Genomic DNA, 22,761 nt, shown 5'->3' with positions numbered 1-22,761 from the left:
TCGTTTATGATGGACAAATAACAGTTTACAAAAAGGACAGCGCCGCGTGAATAGTCATCGATGGTCAGCACGAGGGAAGGGGGTATGGTCTCGGAAGACACGTGACGCCCACTTCACTAGCCATTTACTGGCTTTAGTGCGACACAGCGGTGACACAACCATGACACGATCACTATATTACTCCAAAAATCCTAGATGCCATTTTCACTAACATCTTAACAATAACATGAAACTCTTTACTTAGGTTTTAGTCTTCACATAACATTAAAATATAGAAGACAATAAATAAGATACATGTCTTCACCTCTGATAATTCATCCAAAAATATTAATAATGCAACGCAGCAAAGATCTACTGCCATCTTGCGCTGGAAAAACAGCTATAAAAGACATACTTTGGTCCGTCGATATTCCCAAATAATACTTCGTGCATTTCTGGTGGTATAAAAAAAGAATTGTTTAATGGACGCCTGTGGTATATTTAAACCCACACGCTTAATACTATCTCTGTCCGGCTATGCATGGTAAGACCACAGTAGCTTAATTATCTCCACGAAACCCAAGAACAATCAACAGCCTCGAAGAATAACGCGAAAGTTTCGATAACGCGTGGTTTACAAGTATATGGACGTAACTGCCTGGAAGGACAGATCACAGAATAGGAAGAAAATGACCCATGACAAAATTTTGGAAGTGAGCTGATGTTGTTAATAATGAAAAGATTGCAGCTCAAGCTTGAATTATTGCAGTCTCTTCGAATCTTTTGGCTTAGATTCTACATAATAATTATGTAATTATTATATGACAAGACTCTGCTTAGGACAAGCGGGTATAGAAAATTAATTGATGGATAATTAAACCTGTTTGTTTTTCGTTATTTTATAAATTTATCCGATAAAAACTGAATGGATTTATTTAGATTCCACCTATTGCAAATAATAGTAAAAAAATCATACGATTAATTCACATGCACCTTTATATGAATAATGTTCCGGACTAAATTTAAATTTAATTCGTTTTTTTAAAAAACATTTTTTAATACTTTTTTTAAAAAATAAAGCCAACCGTATACCATTCATTATATACATATAGCCTACTAAAACGGAATTAAACAAAGAATATGACATCTATGAAAGGTGAACAAAGTTTGAATGTTCAGTCGTACCATGGCCCCTCCCACGATTTACCGTGTGTAGGTAAGTCAGGTTAAATCTCTGTTCACGGGAACTTTTCATTCAAATAAAGAAATAAATCAACGATTGTTTAGTGGAGGCGAAAGGCATTTTACTTATCCACTTTCCCGGTCCATTGAAAACGTACTGGATAATTACCGGTGTTTTTAGGTTTTATTTTTTGGTTACATTTAATTTAATTTCGTTTTACGTAGTCCAGCCTGCTGAACACTGAAAAGCACTATTTCATCTTTTAAAGGTTTTTGAAGAGATGGACGACTCCATCTCCTGTAAATGTAACTGGACTTCGAAATATTTAGTTTGCTTGGTGATTTTTCTTTCTGGCGCACTTTGGTCCAGCCGTGATGTTTTATCTAACGCCGCAGGTGCCACTACCAAGGCGCCTCCAGTTAATTCACCCGCATGGACGCAGGTTAGCCCGAAACCTCAGACGCAGCCCTTGCCGGTCTTCACGATAAACTATCCTCGCATCCAGGTGCCTTTTGAAATCACTCTGTGGATTTTACTGGCGTCGTTTGCCAAGATTGGTAAGTCCTCATCCCGTTTCCATAACCACCGTGGAGAATTCGTCTTTGTCTCGTTGCTGAAATTAATGCAACATTGGAATTGTATTTTTAAAAGAATGTATTTCGAGGTTAAGATACTTTTTTCCTTGAACACTGTATGGCCGTTTATGTGATTCTGTCGCTGATCTCCCTGAAAGGTTTCAACATGTACCACAAGATAACCATCTGGATCCCAGAGTCTTGTCTGCTGATCAGCGTGGGTCTGGTGGTGGGGGGCATCATGTATGCAGTACACGGAATGCCCCCGGCCGTGCTCACCTCCAACGTCTTCTTTCTGTATATGTTGCCCCCCATCGTGCTCGACTCCAGCTATTTTATGCCGACGCGGCCGTTCTTCGAGAATGTGGGCACGGTGCTCTGGTTTGCTGTGGTTGGCACACTCTGGAACTCGTTGGGCATTGGGGTGTCGCTCTACGGCGTGTGTCAGATCGAGGCTCTGGGCCTCAAGGACATCAACCTGCAGGAGAACCTGCTGTTCGCCTCCATCATCTCCGCCGTGGATCCGGTCGCGGTGCTGGCTGTGTTCGAAGACATTAGCATCAACGAGCAGCTCTACATCGTGGTCTTCGGCGAGTGCCTGTTCAATGACGCCGTCACTGTGGTAAGCAAGGAGCCTTTCAGGTCGAAGGTCAGCTTGTTTGGGTATTAGGTGTATAAAACGAAAAACTGGGACATTAAAAACGCATTATTTCTCTCACCTGGAAGTAAGGGTTAGATGAGTATTTAAATAAAGCCAAAAATATATTTTTTATAAATAAGTCAATCATAGTAATGGGTCTAATTAGCAGTTGCTGGTTTATCCAGAACATTGAGAAGGTGCTGATCAGGTGAAGAGCTTCACCTCTTCTTGGGGTTCTACTGATAAGGGATCCCTTTGTATCTGATCACATGATCTCCAGACCCATTCCTCTCAACAGAACACAAAGCCCAGAACGTACGGCAGTGTTCTGTAACCATGCAGTGGAACACATGGTACCTCCAAGAGAGAGATACTTTGTTCTGTTTAGGTGTGAAGATATATATATATCAAGGCCCAACATTATCACTATAATAAAGCTGGAATAGTAATGAATAGAGTGTGAGTCTGAGACTTTTACACATGAAGAAAGGATGGTGATCACATTTTGAAGGTGAGGGTGGTGGTTTAGCTGGTGAGGCTGTTTTGTGCATGTGAGGTTTCTATTTTAAATGTGTCTGGTGTTTGCGTTTCTGCACAGTCAGCTCATGAATTCTGCATCGGATAATTCCACTGTTGAGTTGCTATTGGCTATTTTTTTTTTTCATTTTCCTGGTCATAAGATTATTTATTTCTATACTGCTGGCAGAGGACTTGTGCATCTCCATTTAACTGTAGTGAGAGCTATTACCCTGGACTGTTTAACTTTTATTACACACAAATCAAATTCAGTTTATTTGGCTTTGTAAGATTTTACAGAGCACATGAATGGCACACTCTGCAGACATTTTTAGTTTTTGCAGATTTATATTTCTACTCATGTGATTTATCTGATACCTAATGGGATTTGAAGCAACAAACATTCTGGTCCTAGTTGTTAACCACAGCTCCACCTTTTGGCCAGGCACTGTACAACATACTCAGCTTTGTGGCCACCATGCCGGAGGTGGAGACGGTGGATGTTTTTCTTGGCATGGCTCGCTTCGTAGTGGTTGGTCTGGGCGGCCTGTTCTTCGGGTTCCTGTTTGGCTTCGCGGCAGCGTTCACCACACGCTTCACCGCCCACGTGCGTGAGATCGAGCCCTTCTTCGTCTTCATGTTCTCCTACTTGGCCTACCTGGTGGCTGAGCTCTTCTCGCTCTCCAGCATCATGGCGTGAGTGGTACCAGCGACAATAAGTGCAGATGGGGTTTAAGAGTGAGTGGAAAATGGGGAGGTCCTGGACCTAGAAAATTAGCTCTGAGAAAAAACATGCTTTTTGGTTATTGTTGTATAATTATACAGTACAGTTTAGTGATGGACAAAATGACTTCATGAACCATTTGCTATATTTTTTGACTCCACTAGATGGTGCTCTCTGCTTAAAAAAAAGGTGCAAAGCATGTCCCAAAGCAAACCAAGAGCACCATATACTGGGGTGTAAAATACAAAGAGATGGTTCATTAAGAGTCTATATATCTATATTTCTCATACTCATTAACACATTTCTAGTTATAAGATGGCTGATTCCTGTCTTGTCCTGTGACCTTTGACCTTGCACCTCTTACATGCTCCCCTCTGCTTCCCACCCCCAAGCATTGTGACCTGTGCTCTGACTATGAAGTACTATGTGGAGGAGAATGTGGCCCAGCGCTCCTGCACCACCATCCGGCACGTTGTCAAGATGCTGGGCACCATGTCAGAAACACTTATCTTCTTCTTCCTTGGTGTGGCAACAATTACCACTGACCACGAGTGGAACTGGGGCTACATCCTCTTCACGCTGCTGTTCGCATTCGTCTGGAGAGCCCTGGGTTCGTGTCTGTCCTTGCATTTGAAAGAACTTGCTAATGCTACTCATTGTAAATGCTATCTGGTGTTAACGCTAGCTCATACTAATCATACTAATTCCATCTATCCATCCATCCATCCATCCATCCCTCCGTCCTTCTGTCCGTCCATTCGTCCTCCAACCAGTTATCCGGTACGTGGCCATAGTTCCTCCTAAACTCTTACTTCTTTCTTTCTCTTCCAGGCGTTTTTGTCCTCACTCAGATCATTAACCCTTTCCGCACAATCCCATTCAACTTCAAAGACCAGTTTGGCCTGGCATACGGAGGGCTGCGTGGGGCCATCTGCTTTGCCCTGGTGTTCCTGCTTCCGCAAAACATCACTTGCCGGAACCTGTTCATCACCGCTACCATCGTTGTCATCCTGTTCACCGTGTTCATTCAGGTACAGCGTGCCCCGGCGTGCTAACTTTAGCACTAGCCGTCTGTCACTCTTAATGTGGTGTATTTCAATCAAGGAGGGTGTAGTCTACTGTTATTTTGCTTCAGTTCTGTAAAATCTTCCATTTCGCCTCTTTTATAACTGATTATTCTGGTGGAGCAGTTCAGGTCATGTGATACTACGAGTTTTTGTCTTTAACTGCCTTGCCAGCTCAGCCGTGCAGCTGCTAGCAGCTTTTCCAGACCGAAGGACACATGTGAAGGTTAGGGGCTGTTAAGGTGGTCCAGCAGAAATCAGTCTGAAAATGTCACTGAAACTTACTCATTGGAAGCCCTGGTCCTACCTGAGATGGTGAATGTGTCTCAGTGGGACATGTTGTCTACTACAGGGGATCAGCATCCGGCCTCTGGTGGAGTGTATGAAGGTCAGGAGGACCAACAGGAAGCTGGGCACCATTAACGTTGAGATTCACAAGAGGGTGGGTAGCTATTTCATTGACTCGGTATCTGTTTACACAGTTGAAGATACTCTAGCCCAGTGTTTCCCAACCCAGTCCCCAGGGACCCTCAGACCAATTTTTCGGAGGGAGCAAAAATGTGGAAAGTCTGGCAGGAAGCTGGGAGGGAACAGATACGTGAATGGCTGGACTCCACGAGTCACTGTTTTAGCAGAATCTCATTCTGTGAGTCCTCTAAGTCAGAGATTTACAGAGATCTGGATAACCTTCATTTTATGTTCCTAGAAGAACAGTGGTACTATTTTGCATCAAATTTTCAATTGGCAGCCTGTAATGATACTGATGACCTTTTCAGCTGATGGAGCACACCATTGCTGGCATTGAGGACATCTGTGGACAGTGGAGCCACTATTACTGGAAGGACAAGTAAGCGTGTGTCTGGCATTGACTGAATGAGGTGTCTTTTTCACAGCTCTGTGCACATTGCCATGATTCATTGCAGCAAGAATCTAATTCTTCAACGAGATACACAAATGTTCATGTCAAGCAAATACAGAGGAGCAATACCCTATTCATATGTATTCTGAAGGTTTTTTTGCATGCATGTATTTAGATGCTTTTCCACACTGAGATGATCTGGGGGTTTTGGCTGATTGTTGTTCCCAGCACTCTGTCCTACTAATCGATCCTCCCTGACATATCTGTAAGTGAAGGCTCTGCCATGTCAGAATACTCTCAGGGCTAGAATTTTGCTGCCCCCAGGAAAGAGGGGGGTGGGTGGGGGGAGCACACTTCAAAATGTCAAATGGAACTTGACATAATTCAATGTGTGTGGCTTGGCCTGCTGGCTTCAATCTGTCACTGGTCATGGCTATTTTTTAAAGGAAGAGGAAAGAATGTTATTGGACATGGATGACAAAAATATAAATTCATGAAGACATACCAGGTACAAACATCACATTCCTTCGCTTGCCTATGAAAGTTTTAGCCTTTTCCCCAGCATCTCTGAAGCCTTATGAACATCAGAAACTGACAGTTGCCATGGTAATGTACCAGGTTTAAGAAGTTCAACGACCGGGTCCTCAGGAAGATTCTCATAAGGGACAACAGGGCTGAATCCAGCATTGTCGCCTTGTACAAGAAGCTAGAACTGCAGAATGCGCTGGAGCTTCTCGGTCCTGCCCCCAGTGACCTCAGTGCTGCACCCTCACTCATGGATTTGCAGTAAGTGATGTATCTGCCGGCAGTTACTTTCACTGCCTTGGTTCACTTTCTCCCCATCACTCATACAGTGCCAGTTATTTTCAAATCATTTGTTGAGTATTTCTCTAATTCCCTAAACCTCCCTCTCTGTTCATGGTCAATAGGTCTCCAGCTGCCTTTAGCTGATTTGTTGCTTGTTTTTTAGTTTATACCAGCGTTTCCTAATCCGGTCCTTGGGAACCCACAGGTGGTCCACGTTTTTGCTTTCTCTAAGTTCCCCGCCAGACAGTTGACATTTTTGCTCCCTCCCAGCTCCCTGTCTGTGGGTTCCCGCAGGCTAGATTGGGAAACACTGGTTTATACAATAGGAATGGCATTTTACTTGAGTTTAATTGATGACAGGACATTTTTTGGAGATGCTAAGCTGCTGACTGGCTGGTCGAAACAGTGATTCAATTTGAGGAAGCCCTCCACTCCAGTACAGGATGCCCTGTGTTGCTCATGGTGACGAAAGCTCTTTCACTTGGGTAACTTGCAGCGTGGAGACAAAGCCAACGGCCAGAACGAAGAGGAACTTCCCGGCAAGCGATCTGAGGAACATGCACGAGCTGCTGTCGAAGAATATGTACAAGATCCGACAGAGGGTGAGTGGGTCTGTCAGTTCAAACGCGCTGTGATCCCTTCCCCCAAAACCCTCAACGGAGCACCTGCTTCTGGTAGCTCTGTCTTGTGTTGCTATGAAACCTTGATGAATGAGTCGAGCTGGTTCCTTTGTGGATGGTTCCTGGCAGACAGTGGAGTACACCAAGAAGAGTGCTTTGCCCAATGACTCCAAGGTCAGAGAGATCCTGATCCGGCGACACATCAGCATCCGGCACAGCTTCCGGGTCGGAAGTTTCCCTAGAACGGTATGGAACCTGAATGTGTGTGTGTGGGGGGGGGGACTTTGTTTCATGGTTTGCATGATATCAGTTGTTGAAGGCCTTTATTTGTTTTATTACTATTAAAACAAACAAGGTTCTGCCTGTTTCATATTCACCATGTGACATTCAAATTCTGACCCTAAAGAAGATAACTTTGTACATAAATTCAACACACTGTGTTGTGTGGTATATGCATGAAATACCACTGGCATTGATTGTGCTGGAAACTAAGTGGATTTTGAGGAAGTTCACTGTTCTGCTTACATGTATGTTGTCATTTGGAGATCATGTCCCTGCTGTGACCTCATACCTCTCCAACATATCTTTCAGGGTGTGTCCAAGCGCCACAGGTTTCTCTCATTGCCTCCCAGAAAGAACATGGAATCCAGGTCCCCCCCGAGCAGACCGAGCTACACCAGTGAGTATCAGGCACTCAGCTAGGAAGTACTGTACCGATGTTCCAGAAATCTTCTGAGGGCTCCGATCATTTTCCGACACGGAACTTGGATACCTGTGGCGACACTGGATCTTCTTATATTATGTTCTTCTATAGTGTTGGTGTTACTTACACATTGTGTCCTCTAATATTCTGGTACCCCCGGGTCTGGAAGAAAAGGCTTTCAGTCTGCCGCAGAACTTAATAATACCATTAAGCAAATCATTTTCCGAAGTAGGCTTTTCAGCACTCTGTTTGGCTTTGTTAGGTCAGCTTCATACACCCTGCCCCCGGGACTAGCCTCTTTAGACAATGCTGAGGGGCCAGGCTTAGAGGATAAACAGTCGTGGAAAATGACTTTGCACCCGTGTTCAGGTTCCAGAGGCACAGACCTGGAACTGGAGCCCCTTTCAGCCACATCCAGCGTGAGCCAATTGCAGCGGTTCTCGTCTCGCCAAGAAAGGCCCCTGCAGAACCGCTACCACCAACCGGAACGACGTGAGCACGAGTTGGGCCAGCAAACCTCCCGGGAGCCAATAGCAGAAGGATTATGGGGGCAACCCCAAAGAGATTCCTGGACGGCCCATCGTTACTCTCGCAGCCGTGACGAGCACAGGCCAGGTGGGGGGAATCTTCCGCCATCTGCACCCACAGGCTGGGCCCAGGAGCCTCTCATCCAGAAAGGGGGTGGATCCCAGAACCACCTGAACAGGAGACCACACTGGAGACCCCACAACCCCCATGGTCCTCAAAGCCCAGGACAGGTGGACTAACCAAAGATGACCAAACCTGACTAGAACAAGCTGGAACAAGCAAGAAAGACAGAACAGACCCACTGTTTGCACCCCAAAAGAACAAAAAATGTGTCTTTATTTCACTCTGCTTGCCAGGTGTTGATTGGCCTTTTAAAAAGGTGGATATACTTGGCTAAATTTCCAAATACACAGTAATGATACTTCAGTAATGGCAATATTTAGAGAAGTGAATAAGTGAAAAATTGGTCTCTAAAGAGCCAGTCAGAACAAAGGTCAGATGAAGGAGTTTTGGTCTACGCCCTTTTCAAACAGAACCCAGATAATACCTGAATGTGTGTAGTGCTGCCCTTGTGGTCATGTGACATGGGATGTTTCACACGGTAGTCAGGAAGGTGGTCTGCGGGCGTGTAATGGACACAATGGGGCTACAGGTTTCTCGCCTGGAAAGTCCGGTCAGTATCATGGTCAAATGGACCACTGACCTTTAACACAGGAAAACAAGTGCGTTAGAGTATGCATGTGTGAGTGCAGACCATTTGTTACCTAAAAATAAAATGTTCATTTGCTCTGTGTTTCAATGCCATAAGGCAGTGTTTCCCAACCCGGTCCTCGGGCAATCGCAGCCGGTCCATGTTTTTGCTCTCTCCCTGCCGAACAGTCCACATTTTTGCTCCCTCCCAGAAAAAACGGTCTGTCTGCAGGGGACCAGGTTGGCAAACACTGCAATAACAGCAGTACCATTTAACACTAATGAAAATATAAGGGGTGGGGCACTGAGGATTGTTTCTGCATTTGTACGCAGGCGGAGCTAGATCCTTGGTTATTATGCACTTCAGGGTTCCTATGCCTGCCTGGTTCAAGTGGTGTTTCTTCATACGATTTGCTGCCACACAGTGGTGAAGCGGCACATAGCAGTTTTACGTTGCTGTTGTTTTTCAATAAAGGATAAAAGAGCAATAAAACACCGAATAGCATTTACTGAGGTAAAACCAGTGCTTCATCACAAATGGGTCACACCCCCATACACTACCGGTGTCAGCATAGAGCAACCTGAGAGGTATGAAGTTATCCATTAATAAATTAAATGAGAAATAAGGTTTAACAGCCTGATTATAGATTATTATATATGTAATACGGACAAGCAACTTAAGAATGAGGTTCGATTTTAAAAAAGGTCAAAACGGTGTTTTGTAAAAATCTGTTTGTCTTTATTCCAGCAGGACGACATTTCATCTAGAACTTGGTCTACCTGAAAAACACGGAAGTCCTGTTAGGTGACATTTTCAAGACTTCCAGCTACAAACTAATTAACTGGCTCATGTCATCTGCTTCAGTTCACTGCCGCTCACTGCATGGGTCCCCTGTACACTGACCACAGTATTCCACCATCATGATATCTATTTATCTAAAATATTTCTCGACTTCTGAGAGATTTACTAAGTATCTTATTGCTGTGTAGTTCATGTCGGAGTCTCTGAGGTAAAAAACATTCAACAGGAATGAGGAATTTTTTTTCTTAAATCAACTGGTCCTGTGACACTTTTCTCCAAACATACACCTGATCATGACATTCAGGTCCTATTCAGCTCAGAAATGCAGATAAATAAATGCTTATAGGTAAAAATAAATAACCAAAACAAAACAAATGACATCAGAATATTAGTTATAAAAATGAACATGTAAAACCTATGTTGTAATTCCAGCATAACCTCCTGACACCATCAATGTAGCAGAAAAAAATGTATTTCAATGGAACTAAAAGGAAAAAGTGGTGCATTACGGGACATAGAGATGAAGACAGGCTGTGCTGTTACTGCTGAAGGACCAACTCGAAATGGAAAAGGCTTCTTAAATAAAACGTGATTTGGTGAGTGAGCAGCTCAGATGGTTGTGCCGTTGCCTGCCATTGGTTGGGAAGACGAGACCAATGTCGCTGGTGGTTACCGACAACTCGGTGACCAACAGGTTAACAGAGCCCGCGGCGTATGAGCTGCTCCAGAGTGTGAGCATCCAGCCCAAGAGCAAAAACCCGGGACCTCAGAGTTTGAGGTGCTTGGCTTTGCCTCCCTTCTTCCACTTTGGTGTCCGGATGAGGAGAAGCAAGACAGCAGCGAGGGCCAGGAGGACACCCAGGCCTGGGGGGCCGCAGGGACTCACTTCCTGGGCCAGCCCAGAAAGCAGAGGCGCCACCACGCGGCCAACAGCTGTGACGGACTGGCCGGCCCCCAGCAATGTGCCACTGGAGCCGGGGCCCCCCCGGCGGAGCTCCAGGTCAGTCACACAGGTACGGCCGATGGTGGTGGAGATGGCGAAGAAGGTGGAGCTCAGGACCACGTGCCAGACGCTGTGTGCAGTGGCGTACAGGAAGATGAGGGCGCATGTCAACACTGTGGAGTGCAGCAGCAGGGCGGCCATGTCGTTGCCGTAGAGACGAGTGACGGGACCCACCAGGCAGCCGGCCAGGGCCCCCAGCATGCTGCTGTAGCTGATGAGGTACCCGGCTACTTGGGGGCGCAGTGCGAACCGCTCCTCCAGGGCCAGTGAGAAGTTGCTGTAGTACAACATAATGGCCACGGCCATGAAGAAGCGCACCAGGAAGACGTCCCACATGTCCGAGGAGGCCACGGCCCTCACACGCTGCAGAACCGAAGCCGGCGGCCCCTCCCCGTCTGAGCAGTTCATCACGGCCTGCTTTGGCCTGTCCCCCCGGGCGGCCTGACTGCTAGCGAAGCCCGGAATCTCGTTCCAGGGTAGGATCCAGACCAGGCCTGAAGAACCAGGACGTTACACGTCAACAAACATCCATCAACCCTCTAAACTCCATCCCTTCAATCAATCAATAAATAAATTACTGATCCCTGTGGGGAAATTCTCTTCTTATCTACCACCACACAAACACATATGTAGATAAGAGGAAGCTTAGCAGGGAAGGGCAGTTAGGGAAGGACCTCGCTCAAGGGCCTCCGGGGCTCAAACCAGTAACCTCCTGATCACAGGCATAGAGGGTTAGGGTTAGGGATCAGAATACTGAGGAAACGACCGAACACCTGCATTGAGGACGAAGATGGTGGCGCAGGCGAAGGAGGATGTGTAGAAGCCACCCTCCCGTTCGGCGAGATACCCGCCAACCACGGGGCCCAGGATAAAACCCACGCTGGATGCCGCGTTGAAGTGCCCCATCACCAGGGGGCGCTCTGTTTCCGACACCAGATCAGACAGAAGGGCCCGGCAGATCGAGAGCGAGTGCTTGAATAGCCCTGTGTGGGTGTGAAAGGGAAAGGGGGAGGTGAACGGGCTCTGGGGGGGCACAGATGACGACATCGTCCGTGCGGCGTTAAGGAAAATCTGACTCTCAAATATAGTTTAATCTCATCTTACATAGTTGTCAAAGCAAATTGGAGTTACCAGGGCGAGTCTAAGTGAAGTAAATGCATTTTCTGTCTTTATACTGTACTAATCCCAGTATGTATGTCATTCCTACAAGGGCACCATCATCTACACAGTTAGCAACTGTAAGCTTGTAGCATAAGCTGCAGTAGCAGACCCCTTACCCTAATCCTTAGCTAGCCGTTAACGTTCTATTCATTTAGCAACTTCATTTTTCACACTCAATTAGCCATATAGCTAAAACAATATTGTTGAAGGTACAACAGCCGGACCCTCGCCTGGGACTGCCACCTGCCACCTAGTGGTCACAAGCGTGATTCCTTAAACTCACCCACAGGGACCCTGGCGAGCACAAAGAGGGCGACGCTGGTGGAGAGGCCCAGCAGGGCGTAGCCCAAAGCACTCAGCAGGAGACAGGTGAGGAGAGAGCGCCGCCGTCCCACGCCGTCACTCCAGCTGCCCTGCGGGGCCACCAATGAGACACCGGCATGTGTGAGCAACAGTCAGGGCAGACATACACCAGGTCCGAAACACTCCACGGCTCAGGCCAATCAATCGGCTCCTTGCAGACTCGCCCTAACCTGTGCTCAGTCTCGCTAAGTTCATCGTGGCACCCCGTTCCATAATCAAATCACGGAAACTAGTTTTCTCAGGATGGCCTTTGTGATTGGTCAGGGGACTGGGAAGATAAAAGGCCCTTTCTCTCATCCTAATTGGTCCCATGACTCCTGTGTTTTAAAGGAATTCCTCAGCCTTGCAGTGCTGCGGCTCAGTCTCTCTCTGAGGCTTTCGTCTATCCTGCGGTCCTCACAAACAATACAACTGTTCTGCTCCAAATTCCAGCGCTGCGTTAATTATGAAGCAGTGCGCCACATCGCCGGTGACTCTGCCCGTCTCCATGGACACCTGACAAAGCAAAACCCCTTTAGGCGCCGTACGAGGGCCGGTCATATCACTTGGCTGGGGACCTGCGGATTTGAGTTTATGTCACTATGCATAAATCAGGCAGCAACAGACTGTAACATAGTAACAATCCAAATGTCAGATTTGAAAGCAGCCATTTGTTTACCACGTTAATCACTCATTCCTTGGATGTGAATCGATTTATAAAATTCTTAACGGTTAAATGCTTCTAAAGTTGTTTCATGCAGTCGGCAGCAAACATCAGCCACACATCGGTTTACATTCTCATTGCAACCATGATTCATGGGAAATATGAGATTACAAAGCATAAATGGACAAATGTAACAGTGCAATAAGTAACTGGATGGTCAGGAAAACCTGTCAGGTGTGGAGAGATCAGAAAAACACTAATGATTTGTACGGCACAAAAATTCTCATTGATATCCAATATCAATACAAACATAGTGTCTCTAGGTGATGTTTATGCTTAATGTGAACACATTTTAAGTTCATTTCTGAAATATATGACATTACTCGAAAAAAAATAGATTTTGATATTTTCGGTGGATTTTCCCCCCCTTTTTTTTTAATTCAAGATGACTAAGACATGCAGAACATAAAGGGCAGAGAATATGTACATATCATAGAAAATGATGATACTTACTACTATTGTGCTTGAAAATAGCTGTAAAATGCCATAAGTTGCACCTGTAAATGACAAAAACAAAGCTGACTGCTCATGAACTCGTGAAGTTTGGCTGAACACCACGGCCATCTGGAGATCAGTGCGGCCTTGCAGCACAGGGTGATTAACCATTAAGGGTTGGACAAACAGAGGAGGTTGCTGAATGGAAGGGGTTTATGTTCACTGCACACCCTGGTGGTCACCTAACAGTCACGTTTCGCATCCCATAAAAGGGACGAGGTGAGCTGGCGATGTTCTGAAATGCCATTTCTTGGCTGGATGGGCTGCAGATGAGCCGAAGCTAAAGCTGCGAGACGACCGGCTGGTTATTCATCATCCAGCAGCATCGGACAGAAGTTTAGAGGCAAACATGGACTGACCCACTATTCCAGCCATCGTCGGACTGGCCCCGAGGGACTTGATGTGATGACTCAGCAGAGGTATAACCATGCTGACTCCAAACAGGTCCTGGAAGGGGGGGGGGGGGTTAAGGAGAAGACTTAGCTATGGCGCTTATGCATGTAGCGCGTGTGTCAGGCAGCATGCAACATGACTTGCTGGAATATTTACACAACACTCATTACATAATGGTCAAAAACCAGAGATCCATGCTGATCCGTGGTGTAGAAGCAAAAGTTTTATAACTGGACGTATGAAGGACCTTAATTTTAAAGGGTTTAAGAGCCCAGATAGGGCTCTGCAGTTGTACTATGCGTGTAAATATATAGATGAATCCAGCTGTATAGTGAAGTAAAGCGCAATACCCCGAGCTGTCGCACTGACAAGTCAATCTGATGTGTAACTATACAAATGAAATTCAGAGCTCGATCTAGTTGGGAAGGCGTATGTGCGTGTTTGGGGTGTAGTGCCCAGTCACTGGTCAGCGAAGGTGAGAGCAAACCCAGACTTAAGCGCTCAAACGGAGGTAGACGATGTCTCTCTAACCAAGCTGCTCATTTCCTTGATTCGAGTCATGCCAGGAATTTCAGCGGTATCACGGCACTTCCCATTACACTAACTCCTCAGTTACTGGGAGAGAAACGGAACCCTGTCCAACATCGCACGAGAAACACTGCTGTTTAACCAGCGACTCCTTCGTTCTTCAGCCTTTCAAGGTCAACAATCATCTGGGTTAATTGTCAGACTTTATTGGGCATCTTTACAGCTTCCAAATGTAGGCTGTCATTCCCGCGGGAACGTAGCAGGACGGGGATCCATAAAAGTGGAACACTGGAGCTGTGCTGGTGTCGACGCATTCTATCCCAAACAATATAACCCTCAATGCAGCTTGCAATAAACTTTAGCAATATAAAAGCGCATTGACACATTGTTAACTCGGAACCTCAACACACTTAGCGCCACTGGTCTCACGTTCGCAAAGCATCTTTTCTAAAGTCAGACACACATTTATCTACCAAGAACACAGTCGAAATTTGTCCCAAGATCGGGGGTCACAACTGCATAATGTGTCGACACTGCATATCATGTAGTAATTATACACCATAAACATGACAACAACACAGGGAAAAGTACACGTCACTAAAAATATCACGCTTTTTGGGAAAAAATACGAATGAGATACTGTAATTTATGGAGATCGACGTATCAGCCTGTATAATGAAGAGACAGAGACGTGTAGCTTAGGCTCTGCTGCACTGTGCACGGTCATATTCCTGTACAAAGGTGACTGTCACTCTGGCATTATGGCGTCCGTAAGCAGATCCGTTCCTCCGCTTCCGTATAACTCACCATGAATCCCACCACATACATGCATCGCAGGAAGCGCGGCCGCCCGCGGGGTCTCCGAGGTGAGCTGCATGCCGAGCCACACATTCTCCCGCACTGACTCGATTAACGCAGTGGCCTCTGCGGAAGCGCGCAGTGCGCGTCCTTGGCGCGGCCGCGTAACTGCCAGGCAGCTCCGGGGCTCCCACAAGGCGGCGCGTTGCAGGGGCGCGTTTGCTTATTTAAAACGAGCATATAAATACCACATCGCTATGTGATTTCCATCTTAATGTTTAAAGGGCGCTTAATGTGTGTCTGCGCTATACTCAACTGTGAGTATGTGATCACATACGTTTTCAGGGTCCCGAGTCCTTTCGGAGATGGTACAGTCCTTTAGTGACGTCACGCCACGGCGGTGGATTTAAATTGGGGGTGGCTTCTGCGCTGTGAGACTGCTTGTTTTTACTTTTGGCTTCTTGACGGTGATACTGTTAATAATGTAAAATGTAGTTACTTTGTACTTAAGACTCTATGTCAATTTGGGATTTCGAATGCGTGTTTTAGACAGTAATCAGGATAAGCTGAATTCAATGGGGCTTCTTTGCTCCCCATACATTTCTCCAGCGCTTCCAGTCATTCAGTACTGTATGTTCATAGGAGATTTTACTTAGGTGCTTAACTGACTACTGGTCAGATGAAAATGTCATTTGATTATATTAAGTTCAATAAAATTGAATATTCTAAAGTTTTATTTGAAAATTTGGTCTGCTAGTCATATCAAAGTGTAATGATAATTGATTGTACATTTATTTATGGTTAACTAATTCACGCGTGCTGGAAGTGAAATACAGCCTTGACGTAAAACATTTCACTGATACAAACAAGTCATATTCCCGTGTTTTTTAAAGCCTACATCGCGATCGTGTAGTGTGTTTTTTCCCCAGTGCAAGAGCGACACCATGTGGCCAATTAACGCTATTACGTGTCTAGTCAGAAAACGCGTCCTGTGAGATTCGGTAACTGCATGACCTCACATGTAGAGGCAAACCTCAATTTTTTTCGGCGTGAACCTTCTTTGACATCCCTGTTAATGTTCTACAAGAGTAACATATTGTGCAAGTATTATTTTTTTTTAATGAGAATTGGAAAATAGTAAATGCTTCATATGAAGTACAAACATTAATCGTTATATGACATTAACACTTGCTTCCTATGAGAAACTAAGATGGAGCAAATATAAAGGCGGAGAAAAAGGGGAGTCGACTCTTTTCTCAGCCCCGTATTAATTACCCCTCGTCTCTTTGCAGCCTGTGCAAAAATACCCCAGCTGTGTGACAACTGCGTTCGTCTCCTGTGGTATGGTGTAACCTTTCAGAACAGGAAGGCTAAAGTTTCAGAGCGATCCAGATGGTTTTGGAAGCTGCATGCGATTTCCTGTAAAACTCACAGGAGCCATTAAACATGTGCTGGAGGAGAACAGCTATCATTCTGAAGCTTCTGAGTGACAGGATGGCTGATCGTAATACTGTTTAATGCAGACCTCTGTCACATGGATCTGTATATATTTGTGCAACACATATGTTGATATGTCAGTAAGTAAACCTTAGAGTTGGATTATAATTTGTTAATGCCTGTATTCCCTTCCTTCACCACAAGGAATTCCCAACTTCTGTTCGAACACGTCTTTTTCAACCCCTAACTGTCCAACCTGTTGAGCTGTGTCCAAATGCTGGTTGATATTTCTGTGCTTGCCCCAAGGCCACGCCTCCCCTGCTGGGGAGTAACATGGGGGCCAAAAATAACGAGAAAAAAAATAACAAGGCAGGTCCAGGGAACTGGACCCCTGTGTTTCTTACGCGGCCAGGCAGACGGACAACAGACTCGGGACGGAACCATGAAGCTTAGTGTGGCGCTCTTCTTTGCCGGCTTCTTTGGAGCCCTTAGTGTCCTGTTCTTCCTGCTCTCTTTTGGGACAGATTACTGGCTCTTGGCCTCAGAGACCTGCAGCCCGGAGGACACTACACAGCCCCTGTTAGAGGTAAGCTTGTCTTTTTTGCGCCTGGCCGGGTGTAAGTCATGCCGATGTAATGTTTGCTTCTCGCTAACAGGTCCTGACATATTTTTTTTTTGCTGTTTAAAACCGGCTCACATGTGTAGGAATGGAGGAGATGATTCAGGGAAACAGAGGCCCGTGTCTGACAACCTCTCGCTGAGTGAAACTTATTATTTTCAACAGAAATATAGATGGAACACTGAAACGGAGCGCAGTGCTATTGGGGGAGGGCTTGACGTCACTTACTGTAACTGTCATGAGGCACAAGGGAGTGTGTTTGATGTCAGGTGTGGCATTAACACGCGTCTCGGGGCTGAGTGGGCTGCGGGCCAGGGGCAGACGCCCACACTGAAGCCTGGCGACAGCTGCTCTCTGGGGGTAAAAGGAGCGTGTGCTAATTTGGAGCTTTATGAGTCCCGCACACACCCACTTCCCAGCAAAACCACTGGCCATCACACGCATTGGCCCTGGTCGCGGCCGGAAAACAAGCCAGCCGCTTTGGGCAATGGGCTGCTGCTATTAATATGCAAGCCTGTATATCAGCTACTGAATGATATACTCTGAAGCTTTCGTGGAGAAAATATTATGAAAGGATTCCGGGCCAACAGTTGCCAGGGATAGCTGTTGTTGATGCCGGCATTTTCCCCCTCAGGGTGTGGGAAGAGGACGACCTTAGATCACGTATTTGCAGCATCAGCGCAGCTTCACGTTTCTGATTGGTTTTTCAGCAGGGTCTTGCTTACATGCTTGTTTGTTGACTGGCCCCTTTTATCTGAGGTGCCTCATGAATTAGTGCAGCAAAGTGCACTAGTAAGTACTTAGAGATGGTCACCTGCACAAGCACAGGAGCTGGTAGGTGTGGCCCAAGGCGGGGGCAGGGGGGCAGCGGCTCCTTAAAGATACGCAACATGTTTAATCACAGAAGTGTGTAGCTCAGAGAACGTTTAGAGTTTTTACTGAGAAGGTATCAACGTCAGAAACCCCTCTCCCCCATGGAAGGCTTTTAATCCTGAGTCCTACTCAGGTACTGAGTACAGAGTACTTTAAGTACTGAGTATAAGTTTTAGATGGTGGCACACATGGACGCAGTGGCTTACGGCTCTCTCTCGTAATCTGCTCGTAATCGTAATCTGTAACTGCTCTGCAATTTCGTTATACTTGGAAAAATGACAATAAAAGGCTTCTAATTGTAATTGTAATTGTAATTGTGATTCTCTGACCAGGACCCTGAAGGCAATAGTAACTATGATAGTCTCACAAAACTCTTGAATGTAAAATGACACAGTTCCACTAGAAGCCATGTGTATTGGCGCTGATGTTTCAGATCAACTTTGGCAGGCAGTTGGTGCAGTAAGGAGTTGTGAATGGGGTGCCTGCATTTGGAGGATGAGGGGAAAACGTGTGCGGCGAGGTCTGGGCGATGGAGAGAGGCCTGATGGAAGACGGTGACGGTTCCGCCCTACCGGGGGTGTGCGATGCTGCTCGGTGAGGCCGCAGCCCTGGCTGTGGGCTCGACCAGCAGCGGTGTGAAGTGTAGGCGGACCCCCCTGAAGCTGTACAGCTTGAAGCTGAGCACTGGAGCTCCAAGGTGGGAGTGGCTTTTGAAGACAGAAGACAGCTTCAAGCTGCTTCTCCTGGAAACTCCTCTGCCAGGATCTCAGTTTATCTCACTTTATTTTTTTGCATGTGATATTTTTTTCTGTATGGATGTATTTTCTGTCTGGCACAGCAGTTCTACTCCATGTTTACATTTTGACCCTATCTCACACTGCCGTTTATGCTCCATAGTTCTGCACGCACCTTACACTAGCTTCCCTGCATTATTCTCGTGTTACACTGTTATCCCGTGACCTCAGTCTGATTCCTTCCCCACAGCGAGGGGATGAGGTCTTGGCTGATGAAGATACCACTGGTTTCCACCACGAGGGCTTTTTCTGGAGGTGCTCGTTCAGTGACAAAAGCACAGACGACCCCTTGCTGAAGACCTTGCTCTGTAAGTGAGACCCGGTGATCTGGCTCAGGGTTTGAGGCAGGTTATGTAAGAAGGGTGTGATCCTGTTTCAGTCATTGGTCATCGTAACATGATTGAAGTTTATCTGTCCAAACAGGATCTCTCTGAAAGGAAACAGATTATATTCCGTCACCGAATCCTCTTTCAGTCCCTCTCAAAATCAGAGTATTCAGACATGGAGTGTTTTGAATCACGGGTCAGGAGAATGTTCTCACTGAATATCACTATGGAATCATTTTTCTCCCCGACAACTTAAACCTACCATCGAGAAACGGGCAACTTGAGAAACAAATTCTTCCCTTTATAATCCTCACTAATTTAGAATTATGAATGAATGTCACCATACTCACGCGGTAGGGAAACAGTAACAGGCAGCTGACACAACAGAAAATTGCAGATTAACAAAACCACATATAAAGTGTGGGATTCACAAAAACCGTCATGAATGTCAAGCTGACGAGTTTAGGATCGCTTCACTGATTTTCAGCACTCTTTAGCTTCTGTATGTTGTTTCTTTGTGTCTTTATGTATTTTCTCCCAGTCAACCAGCCTTTTTCCAAGAAATGCGTGCAGTCCTACTTGCAGCCGTTTCCCATTGTAGAGAACAATGGAACCGTTCCACAGTCAGCCATCAGTAAGTATGGTCCATGCAGCCATATTACGAGTTGTGAATAAAGGTCTGAAATCTATACCTCCACACTAAACTTAGCTGTACTAGAATAACTTGACTCATCCATCTGCTGAACTATTTGTCTTTTCTGTCTCTGAGATCTCTGAAATATCTGATAGCTGATTGGTGGTCTGTCATGATGACCACTCTGTGTTTGCAGTCTACAGAGGATTCTGGAGCGTCTTCATGCTGCTGGGCGTGGTCACTGCGGTGGCAGCTGGCTTCACCATAATCTGCGCCGCCCCCTTTGCCAGTCACCGCCTCTACAAGGCGGGTGGGGGTCTTTTCCTGATTGCAGGTGAGGTCTTCGTTTTCATGATGGTTTGCCAGATGTTTCCTACCGTGAAAATGTCCTGCAAGCAGTGTCCTAGACGGGCGTCACTGCCGGCACATGCTGTCTGTGACAAAGTGAAATTCACTTGCTAAATCAAGGCGCCCTCAGAAGACAGTGCCCTAGGCAGCCGCCTATACGTCACCTAATGGGTTGACCGGTACTGCCTGCAAGTTACAGTGGAGGTTACCATACCAACAGCAAACTGTGGGATTATTGTGCCGTTGTGTTTTTCCACAAGGCCTCTTTCACACAGTTAATCCCTGAATATGGATTAGCAAGAATAATCTGAGCCTTGTGCACGTGAAGAATCTCTCTTCAAGGATTTAAAGATTATGTGTCCACTAAGTGGACCTCTGTAAATGTAAAAAAAAAAACCCCAGTCATCAGGATGTTCAGCCAAATGTTCAAAGGGCATGCTTAAACATCGCGTCGTAGCAGAAACACGTAATTACATAAGCAAGACTTCAAACCAGTCACATGAAAGATGAAATCTTCCCACCCCGATCCACCCCATCCTTCCCTCTCTTTTTTCTTCCCTCCAGGCATGTTCTTCTTAACTGTCATTGTGATGTTCATCATCTGGATCCAGGTTCTGGGTTTTGTGGATGAGTATGTGGACCAGAAGCAGGACACATGCGCCAACTACCAGTTTAACTTCCGCTACGGCCTGTCCTTCATGTTCGCACCCGTGGGCGTCTTCTTCTCTCTCTTTGCGGGGTTGCTCTTCTTCCTGATTGGACGATCGGTGCAGATGCAGTACCACTGAACCCAGATATGACCCTGGTGTCATGCAACCAAGCCATTGGTGGACTGAGGTTGTGGGCATTTCCCCACGCTGAGGTTTGGGATTCTGACATTTTTTTCATTTCATTGATTCATCAGGAACAGAGATTCTGAACCTGGTCAGACAAGAACTGCTGTTACGCAAACAGCACAAAAAAATGCATCCCTCTCAGCTATCAGCCGTGTGCAGTAAACTGGCCACACAGAGAACTTCCAACATAAAACCTGGAAAGCCATTGGTTGAGATTTTTCTTTGCTGAATTTAGATTCACAAGGCTTTAAAACTAAAAATACCCATTTCCATTGTTTTATATATCTGTATATATATATATGCACCCTAAGAACATTGTTAGTCATTTACAAAATAGCTTGTACACCGTTATTATTTTCTCATTTAAAAGAATTTGGCATGTTTCTATATATTATTTCGCTCTGCTTAAGAAGCCAACCACCTTGTGAGATCAACGAAAAAGCATTATCGAATTAAACGAGGACATTTTAAAGTCGGTTTACTTTTCCTTCATGTAACCATATTTGGTATCTGTTTGGTTTATGATAATTCAGGAAACAGCATAAGGTTTTCACAGTCATTCTGAGATTCAGGAAAGATAAAGAATTGTTGTAAATATCGTGTGTAAGCTTGACATGAAAGCATTTGATTAAATCCGTTCATTACATGGATGAATGTCTTTCTTGCTGTATTTATCACACTTCAGGAGACTCGCGAGTCCGAGTTTGATTGCAGACCTTCTCATGATCTGTGTTCTGCTCCGTGTTAAACCATGTTTTTTTATCCCTATCGGGTCGCGCTTCGCGCACACGTTCTCTACGCCCCGCACCAATGTCAGTTCATGATGTTATAAGACAGTGTCTCGTGATGCCGAGTGCTCGAGCTGACCGTGCCGCTAAGTTTAAACTCCCCATTAACGTTAAAGATAGAAACGCGCACTGGACGCGCAGCAGCTCAGGGACCCTCCCGAAGTAGCGAACACACAGGGGGCTGAAATGATAGGTCAGCTGACCGGGCACCGCCGCGTGACTCATCCCCATTGGGCAGAGAGGCATGGCACGGCGATGCGGGCACAGGTGCGGCCCTCTGTGCGCCGGCCTGATTGCGTTACAGCATGGATGCCAGAAACCTTGTTTGTGCTAGACCAGCTGCTATTTTGAAGTCCTCCTCACATTACCCAGTGATTGCCTAACCTTACTCACACAGCTAAGAGACCTTGTTAAAAGTACGCTGTTGTGTTCTTCCATACAGAAAAGTAGTAATGCTGCTTTTTATGGTGTCTTATGTCTTGTTAGTATTTCTAGTCGTATATTATAGATGGATATTATTTCTTCCAAGACCACACAAAGTTTCGTTGTGCATGTGTAGTGACTAATATTATTCTATTATATTTCAGGATAATTCCTTGATGGTAGAAAGCGAATGTGATCCATGTCATACCACACCAAGGGGAGCTTCCGGTGGTTGGTTAGTGACATGGGTTTAACTGTAGGCCAATTTTAACAGAAGTGCGTCGAATAGTCCAGAAATCACTCGGGTCATCGCTACAGGAGGTTCCCGTTGTGACTTTATACGAAGCTATTAAATTATAAAATGCGATAATACATATCCACCACCAGATGGCACTACTGGCTTAACGTTGTTACGGAATGTGCCTTATTTGTTCCGATACTTTTTCCATTAAACAGCGTTTATGTACAGGGGTGGAGGCACGGTAGGGGTTTATCAGTTTAAGTGTATTAGACCTCACGAGTCTTGTATTTGGCTATAAGAGGAAAACA

The 22,761-nt window shown here is 45.7% G+C and overlaps 3 protein-coding genes across 3 annotated transcripts; 2 read left to right on the top strand and 1 right to left on the bottom strand.

The window, feature by feature from the left end:
• Window positions 1-1,615: 1,615 nt before the first annotated feature.
• slc9a2 (solute carrier family 9 member 2) lies at window positions 1,616-9,375 on the top strand. Its single transcript, XM_023806906.2, has 12 exons — window positions 1,616-1,719; window positions 1,896-2,359; window positions 3,339-3,589; window positions 4,010-4,227; window positions 4,449-4,648; window positions 5,034-5,123; window positions 5,458-5,528; window positions 6,159-6,326; window positions 6,844-6,949; window positions 7,097-7,213; window positions 7,559-7,646; window positions 8,040-9,375. Exons 2-12 carry the CDS (start codon window positions 1,904-1,906, stop codon window positions 8,435-8,437), a joined length of 2,163 nt encoding a protein of 720 aa, XP_023662674.1. The 5' UTR covers window positions 1,616-1,719; window positions 1,896-1,903; the 3' UTR covers window positions 8,438-9,375.
• Window position 9,376: 1 nt separating this feature from the next.
• On the bottom strand, window positions 9,377-15,465 carry mfsd9 (major facilitator superfamily domain containing 9). The gene is made up of 6 exons (XM_023807033.2): window positions 15,144-15,465; window positions 13,775-13,862; window positions 13,374-13,417; window positions 12,138-12,267; window positions 11,467-11,676; window positions 9,377-11,187 (listed from the first exon to the last, which is right to left on the bottom strand). The coding sequence occupies exons 1-6, from the start codon at window positions 15,225-15,227 to the stop codon at window positions 10,457-10,459; spliced, it is 1,287 nt and encodes a 428-aa protein (XP_023662801.1). The 5' UTR covers window positions 15,228-15,465; the 3' UTR covers window positions 9,377-10,456.
• Window positions 15,466-16,929: 1,464 nt separating this feature from the next.
• Window positions 16,930-21,651, top strand: tmem182a (transmembrane protein 182a). Its single transcript, XM_023818492.2, has 5 exons — window positions 16,930-17,157; window positions 19,048-19,165; window positions 19,725-19,817; window positions 20,014-20,151; window positions 20,730-21,651. The coding sequence occupies exons 1-5, from the start codon at window positions 17,014-17,016 to the stop codon at window positions 20,951-20,953; spliced, it is 717 nt and encodes a 238-aa protein (XP_023674260.1). The 5' UTR covers window positions 16,930-17,013; the 3' UTR covers window positions 20,954-21,651.
• Window positions 21,652-22,761: the final 1,110 nt, after the last annotated feature.

This window comes from Paramormyrops kingsleyae, chromosome 1 (assembly GCF_048594095.1).
Source record: "Paramormyrops kingsleyae isolate MSU_618 chromosome 1, PKINGS_0.4, whole genome shotgun sequence".
NCBI lineage: Eukaryota > Metazoa > Chordata > Actinopteri > Osteoglossiformes > Mormyridae > Paramormyrops > Paramormyrops kingsleyae.
This window is presented reverse-complemented; position numbering and strand designations above follow the sequence as displayed.